General features: G+C 35.5%; 1 protein-coding gene across 4 annotated transcripts in view; it reads right to left on the reverse strand.

The window, feature by feature from the left end:
* Positions 1–15,778, reverse strand: part of Nsun2 (tRNA (cytosine(34)-C(5))-methyltransferase Nsun2) — a 272,640-nt gene that overhangs the window by 210,118 nt on the left and 46,744 nt on the right. For all 4 annotated transcript variants that reach the window (XM_090407903.1, XM_090407904.1, XM_090407905.1 and 1 more), the window contains one exon: positions 8,816–8,921. In XM_090407903.1, coding sequence (XP_090264029.1) covers positions 8,816–8,921 — 106 coding nt within the window. The remainder of the gene's footprint in view (positions 1–8,815; positions 8,922–15,778) is intronic.

Raw genomic sequence — 15,778 nt, forward strand, 5'->3', positions numbered from 1 at the left:
GTTGTCTATTTCTATGTTTAATTTACCATCTTCACTAAAAATCATGCCGAAGTAGCTGAAATGTTTTACTTGTTCCACGGGTTCTCTATTCACAACACAGTCGATATTTTCAATGATTCTGCCTATTTTCATTGTCTTTGTCTTTTTATTGCTGACCTTTATACCATATCTATTACAAAAGTTATTCAATTTAGTCAGAGAATCTTGCAGACTTGTAGCGGATTTATTTAGAAGTATAACATCATCCGCATAAAGCAAAGAGCTGATATTAACATCTCCAATTTTTATATCATGTTTAATACCACTTTCCTTCATAATGTGATCCATATAGATAATGAATAACACAGGAGATAATGTACATCCTTGTCTCACACCAGATTTAACATTTAACCATCTTCCTGTACGTCCTTTAATTCTAACTGCTGACTTACAACTCAAATAAAGACTGTGTATTGCTTGATATAATTCCCCATTGGCACCATATAACTGTAGTGTATTGAATAGCTTCTCTCTTGGCACCTTGTCATATGCCTCTTCCAAATCGAGAAAACTAAAATACAGATCTTTGTTATATTCCCATGCCTTCTCGACTATTTGTCGTAAAGTGAAGATCTGATCCTGACAGCCTCTATTTGGCCTGAATCCAGCTTGCTCTTCACCCAGCTTTTCTTCCACAATTCTTCTGAAACGTTTCTCAAGTATACTTGCATAGATCTTGCCAGGAACACTCAGTAGGGAAATACCTCTGTAATTCTCACATTCAGTTTTATTTCTCTTTTTATATATGGGTACTATGAGAGCTCTACTCCAATCATCAGGAATTCGTCCCTCTGTCCAGGCTTTCTGAATTGTGCAGTGCAGCCACTGTAAGACTTTTATACCACCATACTTCAGCATTTCTGGTTGAATATCATCTAATCCTGCTGCCTTTCCACATTTTAAGCCTTTGATGGCTTTTTCTACTTCGAGTATGGATATGTATTCCTGACTGCATGCCTGGTCAGTGTTTTTTACCACTGTGCTGTCATCACTGCTTGTTTCATTTAGCAGTTTTTCAAAGTAATTACTCCATACTTCAAGGATATCTTTTTCTTCCGTTTTCATGTCACCTTTATCTCTAACTCCGTTTACAGCACTCTTTCTTCCATTCCTAAGCTTCTTTAACAACCTCCAGAATATTTTGCCACCTTCTTGATATTTATTTGCTATATTCTTGCCAAAGTCCTACCATGACTTTTGTTTAGCTAGTTTTACACAGTGTTTAGCATTCTTGCATTTGTCTCTGTATTCTCTAACAGCACAAGCTGACTTATTTGCCAGGAACTTTTGATTTGCTTTCTTCTTTTCCTGCATTGCCTCTTTAACTTCCTGTGTCCACCATGGAGTTCTAATTTTTCTATCCTTGCAGACAACTTCACCACATGCCTCTCTAGCTGAATCAATCAGGGCCTTTCTTCAAGGCTTGCCACTGAATCTCCAAAGTTTTATTCCTGTTCTCAAACTCTTTCATTTTTTCTTCAATAATCTTTATGAATTTTAGTCTACAGTTCACATCTGAGAGCTGCTCAACTTTTATTCACTTTAAAACTTTCTTACATGTTATTCTTTTCAATATAAAATTCAATTTTATCCTGCTCAAGACTAAATAGTGATCACTTCCAATTTCAAATCCTCTGTAAACTAGCTAAACAAAAGTCATGGGAGGACTTTGGCAAGAATATAGAAAATAAATATCAAGAAGGTGGCAAAATATTCTGGAGGTTGTTGAAGAAGATTAGGAATGGAGGAAAGAGGGCTGTAAAAGGAATTAGAGATGATAAAGGTGAAATGAAAACAGGAGAAAAAGATAGCTTTGAAGTATGGAGTAATTACATTGAAAAACTGCTAAATGAAACAAGCAGTGATGACAGCACAGTGATAAAAAACACTGACCAGGCATGCAGTCAGGAATACATATCCATACTTGAAGTAGAAAAAGCCATCAAAGGCTTGAAATGTGGAAAGGCAGCAGGAGTAGATGATATTCGACCAGAAATGCTGAAGTATGGTGGTATAAGAGTCTTACAGTGGCTGCACTGCATAGTTCAGAAAGCCTGGACAGAGGGACGAATTCCTGATGATTGGAGTAGAGCTCTCATAGTACCCATATATAAAAAGGGAAATAAAACTGAATGTGAGAATTACAGAGGTATTTCCCTACTGAGTGTTCCTGGCAAGATCTATGCAAGTATACTTGAGAAACGGTTGAGAAGAATTGTGGAAGGAAAGCTTGGTGAAGAACAAGATGGATTCAGGACAAATAGAGGCTGTCAGGATCAGATCTTCACTTTACGACAAATAGTCGAGAAAGCATGGGAACATAACAAAGATCTGTATTTAAGTTTTGTCGATTTGGAAAAAGCATATGGCAAGGTGCCAAGAGAGAAGCTATTCAATACGCTGCAGTTATATGGTGTCAATGGGGCATTATATCAAGCAATACTTAGTCTTTATTTGAGTTGTGAGTCAGCAGTTAGAATTGAAGGAAGTACAGGAAGATGGTTTAATGTTAAATCTGGTGTGAGACAAGGATGTACATTAACCCCTCTGTTATTCATTATCTATATGGATCACATTATGAAGGCATGTGGTATTAAACCTGATATCAAAATTGGAGATGTTAATGTCAGCTCTTTGCTTTATGCGGATGATGTTATACTTCTAAATAAATCCGCTACAAGTCTGCAAGATTCTCTGACTAGATTGAATAGCTGTTGTAATAGATATGGTATGAAGGTCAGCAATAAAAAGACAAAGACAATGAAAACAGGCAGAATCATTGAAAATGTCAACTGTGTTGTGAATGGAGAACCTGTGGAACAAGTAAAACATTTCAGCTACTTAGGCACAATTTTTACTGAAGATGGTAAACTAAATATAGAAATAGACAACAGAATCAGCAAAGCTGGTATCGTGGGAAGTCAATTGAATAAATTCATATGGAGTAAGAAAGAAATTAGTCGGAACACTAAATTAGCTGTATACAAGACTGTGTTCAAACCAGTTTTAACTTATGGATCTGAGAGCTGGGTCAGAAGTAAAACACTTGACCAAAGACTAGAGACCGCAGATATGAGAGTCCTGAGAAAGATTAGAGGCGTGAACAGATGGCATCAATGGCAATATCATATTAAAAATGAGGATATTAGGAAAGAACTTGACATTGTCAGCATCCAGGAATGTGTTAGCAGAGCTAATCTCAGATGGCATGGTCACTTAAATAGAATGGGAGAGGAAAGATTAGCAAAACAAGTGTTCTCTGCCAGGTTGGCAGGAAAATGACCCAGAGGAAGACCAAGATATAGGTGGATTGATACGGTACAAAGTGCCTTAGACAATAGAAATATAAGATCTGATAATGTTGGAGTCTTGACAAGTAACAGACTGATTTGGAGGAAAATTGTAGATAGGAAGTTAGTGATGATGTAATTTTTTCATGTAGTACTGTCATATCCTGTACACCCCTTGAAGGTACATGGCAGGAATTTGATGATGATGATGTACACTCTGGTGTCCTGCACCAGGAAGAAAATATCACTATCAACAATAACATAGTCAATGAGACTTTTCTTATTCCTTGCCTCTTCTCTCCATGTGAATTTGTGCACATTTTTATGTTGGAACATGGTGTTAGTAATAACCAGTCCATGTCCTGAGCAGAAATCCAACAGATATTTGCCATTATTATTAGCTTTGCTCTTTTCTCCAAATTTTCCCAAAATATTTTTGTATGTCTCAGAATCATTTACTACGCTATTTAGATCCCCAACAAGGACCAACTTTTCCTTTTTCATTGTGTCAGTTTCTTTTTCTAAAGCATCAAAAAATCCTCCACTTCTCCCTTAGTAGAACCTTCTGTGGGACCATAGGCACAAATAAGTCTCATTGTCCAGTTCTCCATTCTCATATTTGCCCATATTACTCTACTTGAGACTGACTGCCATTCAAGAAGATTAGCCTCGTATTTTGTGTTGAATACTATGGCTACTCCTTCTTTTCCTTGATTGTCATTGCCTGAATATAACATTTTGTATTTATTGCTCAGAAAGATCTCTCACCAGGTTTTGTCTTTTTTGTTTCAGTCACCCCTATTATGTAGATCTGGTATTTATTGAATTCCTCAGCTAGCTCCATTTCTTTGCCATTCAGGCTTCTTATGTTGATAGTACCGATCTTTAACTTTGGTGATGTTGAGTTTGGATGTGTTTTCAGATTTGTTTCAGTAGCTGACTTTTCTCTGTTCGACCTGGTTCCCTGGTGAAAACAACAGGGGCCTTGTTTAACTGGGCGAAGCCCTAGTCGGCATTAAATTTTGTCATGTTGTACCATCATTTTTTATTTTGGTTTAACCAATAGGAATACAGTTTGGTCGGTTAAATCCCAAATTTTCAGCCCATCCTCGTTCGTTCAGTATCCAGGTAGATACCCAACAGGGTGCACCACGAGAAGGTGAGGATTGGACATTAGGTCAGAAACCCTGGTAGGTTCTCTGCATTCCTTTAAAGGCTATGTGGAGGTCTCCTCTCAATTATACAGCTTTAACCCTTAAGCACCCTTAGGTCAAAAAATATGCTACAGTCTCCACTAGCTACAATGAGTCCACCTACAGTGCACAATAATTGAAGGATATTAGTAGGAACATATAACTGCAGATCTCTATGGGATGATGATAGATTGGAAGAACTGATGAAGGAATTGGAAGATATAAAATGGGACGTTGTGGGCCTTACAGAGATAAGAATGAAAGAAGAAACTCTCATGCGATTAAAAGATGGACATCTACTCTACCACTGTGAATGTGATAGAAACTCAACTAGTGGCATAGGATTCCTAATAAATAAAACAATCGACAATATCCTGTTTGTAAATAAAATAACATCAAGAATAGCTGAACTAGGTCTCTTCATAAATAAAAGATACCAACTGAAAATTATACAAGTATATGCCCCAACTATGGACCATCCAGATGAAGAGATAGAAGATTTCTATGAAACATTAGAATCCACATTCAATAATTCTAAAGAATTCTACATAATTATAATGGGTGATTTTAATGCCAAAATTGAAAGCAGAGATGACCATCTGAACTCCATTGGCAAATTTGGATTTGGACAGAGGAATGAAAGAGGAGAAAAACTTATTGAATATGCAGAAGAAAATAACCTCTTTATTATGAACAGCTTTTTCAAGAAGAAAATCAACCAAAAATGGACTTGGAGAAGCCCAAATGGACAAACTTACAATGAAATAGACTTCATTCTCTCCAATAGAAGATATATAATAAATAATACCGAAGTGCTTAATAGATTTAACACAGGAAGTGACCAAAGACTAGTAAGGGCAAAAGTATGGATCAACAAAAAATGGGAATGGAATAAGCTCATAAGAAAAAAAGTCCAATTTAGTGATCTACAAAACCTCTACCACAATAAAAGCTGTTATAGAGAATCACTCAAAAATGAACTAAAAAAGTTAAACACTGCTACTACCATCGATGATGCTAATGAAATATTAACAAAATCTATCTTGAATTGTGTACTAGAAATAGGAGGTGTAAAAAGGCACCAAGGAGAGGGAAAACTAAGACAGGAAACCGTAGATCTGCTGAAGAAAAGAAGAGATATGAAAAGAGATTTGAATAACACCAATAAAATAGAATATACGGAAATTTGTAAAACTATATGTAAAATAAAACATGAACTTAGATCGTATAATACTTGGAAAATTAAAGAAACAATAGAAAACAATAGTAATATGAAGGTCCTAAGACGAACATTATCAGTTGGAACAAAGGAAATAGCTGCTGTAAGAGGAAAAAATGGTGAACTGATAAAAAATAGAGATGCAATAATCAAAAGAATTCAGGAATTTTATACTGAACTCTATGAAGACAAAGACTGGGACATCTAAGAATCATCTATGGATTACTCGAGTGAGGAAGAACATGATGCCCCTGAGATCTTACAAGGTGAAGTGGAATTGGCACTGCGGGAAATGAAGAATAGAAAGGCTCCAGGAGAAGATGGAATTATGGTAGACTTCTTAAAACTGGGAGGAAGCCCTGTCATCAAACAGTAAATCCCTAAAACAGAGAAAAATTCCGAAAAATTGGAACAATTCACTTCTAATATTAATTTTTAAAAAGGGCAATAAGGAAGAAATTAAAAACTACAGACCTATAAGCCTACTCCCCACCATATATAAAGTTTTCACAAAAATTATAAATAATAGAATAAAATCTAAACTAGAGGGAATGCAATCCTGTGAACAAGTTGGATTTAGGAAGAATTACAATACTTTGGACCATATTCACACATTAAGACAGCTCATTGAAAAATCAATTGAATACAATAAACCCTTATGTCTGGCCTATATATAGACTATGAAAAAGCATTTGATTCAGTTAAAACATCTGCAACACTAAAAGCACTTGAAACCCAGGGAACTGAGAAACCATATATTGAAACACTAAAACATATTTACAATAATGCAACTTCTGTAATTAAATTATATAAAAACAGTGAAAAGTTCCCAATACAAAAAGGCATCCGGCAAGGCGACATCATATCTCCCAAATTATTTACAGCTGCACTAGAGGAAGTCTTTAGAAGCTTTGATTGGGAAACAAAAGGAATAAACATAAATGGAGAAAGGCTGCATCATCTGAAATTTCCAGATGATATTGTCCTGATAGCAGATAATCTTGAAGATCTGGAAGAAAGGCTAAATTAGCTAAATGAAGCCTCCAGAGAAATTGGATTAAAAATAAATAGAGAAAAAACAAAAATAATGATGAATAAATACATAAACAATAGACCTATCAAAGTTGAAAACCATGAAATAGAACAAGTTACTTGATATGTATATTTGGGCCAATTGTTATCCTTTGAGAAGTGCCAAAGAAAAGAGATTGAACGAAGAATTCACCTTGGATGGATGGCTTATGGGAAAATGAGAGACATTTTCAGAAGTGACATCCCTATGAGTCTAAAAAGGAAAGCTTTCGACCAGTGCATACTTCCTGTCCTAACATATGGAGGAGAAACATGGACTTTAACAGAAGCCCTAAACAAAAAGCTGAAAACAACACAACATCGCATGGAAAGAAGTATGCTAAAAATAACATTAAGAGATAGGAAGACAAATATCTGGATAAGATCTCAAACAGGTGTCATGGATATTGTAAAATACATTAAACAGGCTAAGTGGAGATGGGCTGGCCATATTGCCAGATGCAGTGACGGGAGATGGACTAGAAAAACAACAGAGTGGAGACCAATGGATGGAACACGACAAAGAGGAAGCCCGAGAAGAAGGTGGAGAGATGAACTGGAACAAATTACAGTAGTGAGATGGATGGGAGAAGCAGAAAACTGAATGATCTGGAAAATCATGGGGGAGACCTTTGTCCAGCAGTGGACAGAACCAGAAGGTTGAAGAAGAAGAAGATAGCAGGAAGTTTAGTGCATTAAACCATGAAATTGGAATTTTTTATTCTAGAAATTGATATTGTTTGTTCATAAACTGCACATATATGTAATATTTAAGTAGCTGAAAGAGTAAACATTTAGGATGTGATATACAAGATATTTTAAAAAAGATGTCATTAATTTTAAGTATCAAATTAAAAGAGTTTGTGGCTTTCACTATTGTGAGCACAGGCTACTGCACACACATTGTACCTGAGAGTGAAACCTTGTTCACAAAAATGTTTTTCAGGCATACATGCATCAGCAAAAACTAGAGGGCACATTGCTTACCACCATTTATTTCCATTCAGAACATGTTAAGATACTGTACAAGAATAATGAATAATCTACATATTTGCCTTTTAGATGCTAAACTCCAAGATCATATGGGGCCAGATAAAACAGATAAGTGGTTTGAAAGGAAGAGTGACAATGGACAGGAACATCAGCATAATAGCAGATCACCATTGGCATTTAAAATAAAAAATTACAAGTGCACCACATAACAAAAAAAAATTAGAAAATGTCAATTTACAGATAAAAGAGAAATATTTTCTTCAAAAAATATTAGGGATTCCAAATAAATATTTACTTTTATATAAACCATCTCTCCTCTGCTGTTTTCAATTCTATTTTATTTATAATTTTATAAAATAATATCTCATCATTAGGTAAAATAAACAATTAATATATTTGAGAACATAATACCTATTATATATTTCCTTGTTTGTAAAAATTTCTAACATGATTCAAAAAAAAATTTTTTTTTTTTAATCAGCATAGGACACGACACACAGAAAGAAGTTATTTGAATGCAAAATCCGTTCAATGAGTTTCAATTCTGTAAGCTTGTGTTGTTATATTTGCCATTCTTGTTGATACTAGTGCTTTCTTATAATTCGATGTGATATGGCAAATGAAAGTAGATTTTATGTGGAAAAACTTTTATTATTGTTATTATTATTGCAAAACTTTTATTATTATTACTATTGCAAAACTTTTCATTAAATTAATAAAGTAATTTTTATGAACCAATGATAAAGAAGACGGCTAAATTTTTCAATTATTTTGTGAAATTAAGTAAATTAGCAAGTAAAAGAGGTTTATTATCACTTTTGATATATACTGATTAAATACTGTATTCATGAATTTTATTTCCTCTGACGTTCTGGAATTTATTTATAAAATATGTTACTCCCAACCTAACATAACAAAGAATAACTCTAAAAGTACATATTTATGGAACAGCACAACAAAATTCTTAAGATTAGCCAAATACAAGAAAACCATATAACATGTAAACTTACACTTTCTGTTTCTGAAACAAGAAAGTTATGAAGTCGTGTAAATTCCTCGGACTTACGTATAATAACACGGGATAGTTTTAGCTGCCAAGCTAAGCAATCAGGATACCTACAAATACAATTTCAACACAATTTAAATACACAAGTTTTTAAAAAATTAAATAAAATAAAATAAATTTCGAAAAATAAATCGATACAATTATATTAAAAGTAAGAATATTATGGAGGACATTACCATCCATCCATATTTTACAGTCAAATATTCAAAAAAAACTGAAAGTTTCAAACTTTACCAGACAGCTTATGAAAATATAACCTTCAGCATCAGAGTTGCCTTGGCTTGCACTATTTAAAACACATGAGCTCTGTGTAGGAGCCCATATATTTGCCTTTTATTAGTGCCTAAATTAGGTGTCACTGGTCAGACAGTTAATAATAAATTTAGTTTAATCCTTTTTGGGAAAATTTGGAGAAAAGAGCAAAGCTAATAATAATGGCAAATATCTGTTGGATTTCTGCTCAGGACATGGACTGGTTATTACTAACACCATGTTCCAACATAAAAATGTACACAAATTCACACGGAGAAAAGAGGCAAGGAATAAGAAAAGGCTCATTGACTATGTTATTGTTGATAGTGATGTTTTCTTCCTGGTGAAGGACACCAGAGTGTACAGAGGATTTGAAATTGGAAGTGATCACTATTTAGTCTTGAGCAGGATAAAATTGAATTTCATATTGAAAAGAATAACATGTAAGAAAGTTTTAAAGCGAATAAAAGTTGAGCAGCTCTCAGATGTGAACTGTAGACTAAAATGCACAAAGCTTATTGAAGAAAAAATGAAAGCGTTTGAGAACAGCAATCAAACCTTGCAGATTCAGTGGCAAGCCTTGAAGAAAGGCCCTGATTGATTCAGCTAGAGAGGCATGTGGTGAAGTCTGTAAGGATAGAAAAATTAGAACTCCATGGTGGACACAGGACGTTAAAGAGGCAGTGAAGGAAAAGAAGAAAGCATATCAAACATTCCTGGCAAATAAGTCAGATTGTGCTCTTAGAGAATACAGAGACAAATGCAAGAATGCTAAACACTGTAAAACTAGCTAAACAAAAGTCATGGGAGGACTTTGGCAAGAATATAGAAAATAAATATCAAGAAGGTGGCAAAATATTCTGGAGGTTGTTGAAGAAGATTAGGAATGGAGGAAAGAGTGCTGTAAAAGGAGTTAGAGATGATAAAGTTGACATGAAAATGGGAGAAAAAGATATCCTTGAAGTATGGAGTAATTACTTTGAAAAACTGCTAAATGAAACAAGCAGTGATAACAGTACAGTGGTAAAAAACACTGACCAGCCATGCAGTCATGAATACATATCAATACTTGAAGTAGAAAAAGTCATCAAGGCTTGAAATGTGGAAAGGCAGCAGGAGTAGATGATATTCAACCAGAAATGCTGAAGCATGGTGGTATAAGAGTCCTACAGTGGCTGAACTGCACAGTTCAGAAAGCCTGGACAGAGGGACGAATTCCTGATGATTGGAGTAGAGCTCTCATAGTACCCATATATAAAAAGAGAAATAAAACTGAATGTGAGAATTGCAGAGGTATTTCCCTACTGAGTGTTCCTGGCAAGATCTATGCAAGTATACTTGAGAAACGTTTGAGAAGAATTGTGGAAGAAAAGCTTTATGAAGAACAAGCTGGATTCAGGACAATTAGAGGCTGTCAGGATCAGTTCTTCACTTTACGACAAATAGTCGAGAAAGCATGGGAATATAACAAAGATCTGTATTTAAGTTTTGTCGATTTGGAAAAGGTATATGACAAGGTGCCAAGAGAGAAGCTATTCAATACACTACAGTTATATGGTGTCAATGAGGCATTATATCAAGCAATACACAATCTTCATTTGAGTTGTAAGTCAGCAGTTAGAATTAAAGGAAGTACAGGAAGATGGTTTAATGTTAAATCTGGTGTGAGACAAGGACGTACATTATCCCCTCTGTTATTCATTATCTATATGGATCACATTATGAAGGAAAGTGGTACTAAACATGATATCAGAATTGGAGATGTTAATGTCAGCTCTTTGCTTTATGCAGACGATGTTATACTTCTAAATAAATCCGCTACAAGTCTCTACAAGATTCTCTGGCTAAATTGAATAACTGTTGTAATAGATATGGTATGAAGGTCAGCAATAAAAAGACAAAGACAATGAAAATAGGCAGAATCATTGAAAATGTCAACTGTGTTGTGAATGGAGAACCTGTGGAACAAGTAAAACATTTCAGCTACTTAGGCATGATTTTTAGTGAAGATGGTAAATTAAACATAGAAATAGACAGCAGAATCACAAAGCCAGTATGGTGGGAAGTCAATTGAATAAATTCATATGGAATAAGAGAGAAATTAGTCAGAACACTAAATTAGCTGTATACAAGGCAGTGTTCAAACCAGTTTTAACTTATGGATCTGAGAGCTGGGTCAGAAGTAAAATGCTTGACCAAAGACTAGAGACCGCAGATGGCATCAATGGCAATATCATATTAAAAATGAGGATATTAGGAAAGAACTTGACATTGTCAGCATCCAAGAATGTGTTAGCAGAGCTAATCTCAGGTGGTATGGTCACTTAAACAGAATGAGAGAAGAAAGATTAGCAAAACAAGTGTTCTCTGCCAGGTTGGCAGCAAAACGACCCAGAGGAAGACTAAGATATAGGTGGATTACTATGGTACAAAGTGCCTTAGACGATAGAAATATAAGATCTGATAATGTTGGAATCTTAACAAGTACCAGACTGATTTGGAAGAAAATTGTAGATAGGAAGTTAGTAATGATGTAATTTTTTTCATGTAGTACTATCAAATCCTGTACACTCCTTGAAGGTACATGGCAGGAATTTGATGATGATGATGATAATCCTTTACCCAAGTGTAGGCAAACAAAGTTTGCGCCTGAAGTAGTTCAGGACTGAGGCAACTTGTAGTAAAGGTGGATCAAGGTCTCATCACTCCTTGTCTCAGTATCTCCCATAATGCAAAGCACATCTCCTTGCGGACATGTATAAAGCTATGCATTAATGGAAGGGCCCCTACCCAGACTGGTTTCGACCTTTATTGAGGTCTAGTCAGTGGGAGGCAGACCCAGAATTGGTGATACTAAGGCAGAAGCAATGGAGAGATCATATTTACTTGTGCTTTCTTATAATGTGATGTGATATGGCAAATAAAAGTATTTTTAATACCCTACACTTGGGGTAAAGGATTAAACTAAATTTATTATAGTCTAACCAAGTGGAAAATAAACTTCCAATATCTTTCTCTAAATCCAGGGTAAATTAATAATAAGGTGGTACACCTTTTGGCAACTCGTATAAGTAAATATGACCTCTCCATTGCTTCTGGGTCTGCCTTCCGCTGACAAGACCTCAATAAAGGTCGAAACCAGTCTGGGTAGTGGCCCTTTCCTTAATGCATAGCTTTATACATGTCTACAAGAAGATGTGCTTTGCATTATGGGAGATAAGGAGACAAGGAGTGATGAGAGCTTGGTCCACGTTTACTACAAGTTGCCTCAGTGCTGAACTACTTCGGGCGCAAACTTTGTTTGCCTACACTTGGGGGTAAAGGATTAAACTAAATTTATTATAGTCTAACCAAATGGAAAATAAACTTCCAAGGTCTGATATTTATTTCAAATTGTTGAGCAGTTCTTCCATAAAGCCTTTCAGCTCTATAGTTTAGTAATAAAATTATGTAACCTTATAATTACAGTTAATACTAGAGTTAGGAAATGTGCTCCTAAAAAGCATTTCATATTGAAATTTATAAAAATCATACTTCCACATACTTGATGTACTTACTGTTTACACTCTATTATGTACTTTAAATGTGATAATACTCTTCACTCGTAATTTCATCATCAAATTTGAGACATGTACCCTCAAATGGTGGATAGGATATTATGAAAGTACTACAAGAAGAAATTGCATCATTACTAACTTCATATCAACAATTTTCCTCCAAATCAATCTGTTATCTCTCAAGACTCCAACACTATGAGATCTTATATTTTTGTTTTCTAAGACAATTTTTTTACTGTATCATCATCATCATCAAATTCCTGACATGTAGTCTCAAGACGTGTACAGGATATGATAGTACTACATGAAAAACTTACATCATTACTAGCTTCCTATCTATAATTGTAAATAGCGAAGTGTAAATAGCAAAGTTGAAGCAGATCATCAGAGAGACAATGCAGAAATTGCAAAAAGTTGAGAGAGAAGTTTAAATGAGCAAAGGGACAAAAAGAAAAATTAACAGGAAAATAAGAAACAACAAAGCAAGGAAACAGGTAAGTCAGGACATAACGAAAATCAGGTAAGTGACGTTGTTAGTAAAAAAGAAAGAAGTTATTGTTATGGTGACTCTATAATAAAACATGCTATAGATGAGAGAATTATAACATAGAGTTTTCCTGGAGCAAAAATTAAAAATATAACTCAAGTAAATCAGAAAAGAAAAGTAAATGAAATCGTAGTTGTAGTAGGTATGAACGATTTAACTGGCAATAAGTTCAGTATGAGAGAGGACATGAAAGGGTTGCTGGACGAGGCAAGAGTGAAAATCGTTAGCATTTTATCTCGCTATGATAAAAAGGAATTAAAAAGAAGGGCTATGATGGCAAACGATTTGATGCATAGGCTGTGTAGAAGGAATGGATGCGAGTTTTTGGATGTGTGGAGTGAGTTTGAGGGAAGATTGGATTTGTAAGAGGGATGGCCTACACCTGAATGCGTTTGGTATCAGTAGTCTGGAAAAACTAATAACTGGTATGAGACCTAACACAGAGAGAGTCAGGGAAACTAAATTCTAAAGGGAGGAATGGTGTGAATGCGAGTGTAAGAGTGCAATAGTATATAACTGTGTTAATGACGGGAATGGGCTTTGTCATGGAAATGTTGGCGAGGCAAGAATGATTTCGGGTTTGTGTTTGTCCGGTTTGGACCCATCATATGTGTGCAAAGATGTCTACATGTGTAAGGCATTAGAGAAGAATAAAGATCTGCAAGTTGTCCAACTGTGTCAGGCAGACTGCAAACAAGAGTATGCAAAAGAACAAGAAGGTAGATTATTATGTCTGTACACGAATGCTAGGAGTATCAGAAACAAAGGGATAGAGTTTGTTGGCTTAGTCAATATGTTGCAACCTCAGATTGTAGGAATTAGTGAGACCTGGCTATCAGAATCAGACCTGCTAACTGGTATCGAGTGTCATGGGTACAGTATTTTTAGGAAGGATAGAGTAGATAGGAGAGGGGGGGGGATGCTGCTAATGATATTGGATGGCTTAAATCCAGTTAGAGTTGAGACCTATGAATGTAGTAATACTACTAACAATATTTCATGTGGCAGTGAGTTTGAAGCCATCTGCTGTGAGATGGAATCTAACAAGACAAATTACATATTGGGATGTTGTTACAGACCTGGTGGATCAGTTGCTGGTGATGAAGAAATGCATCACCAAATAGAAAAGATGAGTGTGAAAAGAGTAATCATAATGGAGACTTTAATTATCCAGATATTGATTGGGTAGCAGTAGAATCTCATGAGAAGAATGAAAATGCATTTATTGAGCTGTTGCACAACAACTTCCTAAAGCAGCATGTGGCAGAAGGAACTTGAGGTCAAAGAGTATTAGATTTGATTATAGTGTCAGAGGGCGTTTCAGTTAAAGAAGTAACTATTCTGCCTCCAGTTGGTGACAGTGATCATGCAGTACTCACTTTGGAAGTGACCAAGTTTATGAATGTTCCGTTCAGAAATGGTTACATGCTGAACTACAAAGCAGGAAATTATGATCAACTGAAGAGTATACAGAGTTCAGTAGAAGGTATCGGCTGCTGGATGGAAAGAATATCGACAATGCACAGAAGTATTTAAACAATACTTAAATGATGCGATATCAGAATGTGTCATAAGAGTTCAAAGAATAAATAGAGTAGGAGTCAAATGGATGTGTAATCTTATTAAGCAAGAGATTCGTAAGAAAAGGACGATGTGGAAGGAATAGTGTTTGCATAAGGATGACATCTGTTATGAATGTTATAAGCAGCAGACTAGAATAGTCACAACTGTGGCACAGAAAGCAAAGTCTGATTATGAAAAGAACTGGCTCTGCGTGCCAAAGACAACCCACAAGAATTATATCGATATGCTGCAAGTAAAAGAAAGAATGAATATGAAAGAATAACTCTTCTAAATCCAGATGGCATGAGGGTTACAGATGAAGAAGAGGTTATTCAGTTAATGAGTGCCCATTTCGTTAAAAGCTATCAACCTGGTGAACGCAACACTGAGCTCACTCTTACTTCTTCACTAGATGAAGAAACGCAGGTGTGTGAGGCCGAGTTATTAGAGCTGTTGCACAAACTGAATAAGAATTCAGCAATAGGGACTGATGGAATATCAGCACGTGAGCTAAAAGAGTGTTCAGCTGAACTGGCCATTCCTTTGAACAGGATGTTTAATATGAGTCTCAGAACAGGGAAGATTCTGCAGGAAGGAAAGGAATGTATGGTAATTCCATTACACAAGGGTGGTGCAAAGACCGATGTATCCAACTATTGACCAATTACTATCTCAGGAGTGGTGGTGAGGGTTTGGGAAAAATTGGTTAGGGCCTGCATTCAGAAATGGGTTGACAGTGAATCTCAACTTTGCAATGAATAACATGGGTTTACTAAGGGAAGGTCATGTTTTAGCAACTTGCTCACATTCTATAACAATGTTACAATTGAACTAGAGGGAATGGATACACCATGATACTTTTGGATTTTGCTAAGGCTTTTGACAGAACACAGCATGGCAGACTGCTGCATAAATTAGAGAAAATCATTTTGGGTTATACAATATTAGAATGGATAAGAGGATGGCTGACTGACAGATATCAAAAAGT

The sequence above is a fragment of the Typopeltis vanoorti genome, chromosome 18 (assembly GCF_054136105.1).
Source record: "Typopeltis vanoorti isolate ZY-2024b chromosome 18, IOZ_Tvanoo_1.0, whole genome shotgun sequence".
Classification (NCBI taxonomy): domain Eukaryota; kingdom Metazoa; phylum Arthropoda; class Arachnida; order Uropygi; family Thelyphonidae; genus Typopeltis; species Typopeltis vanoorti.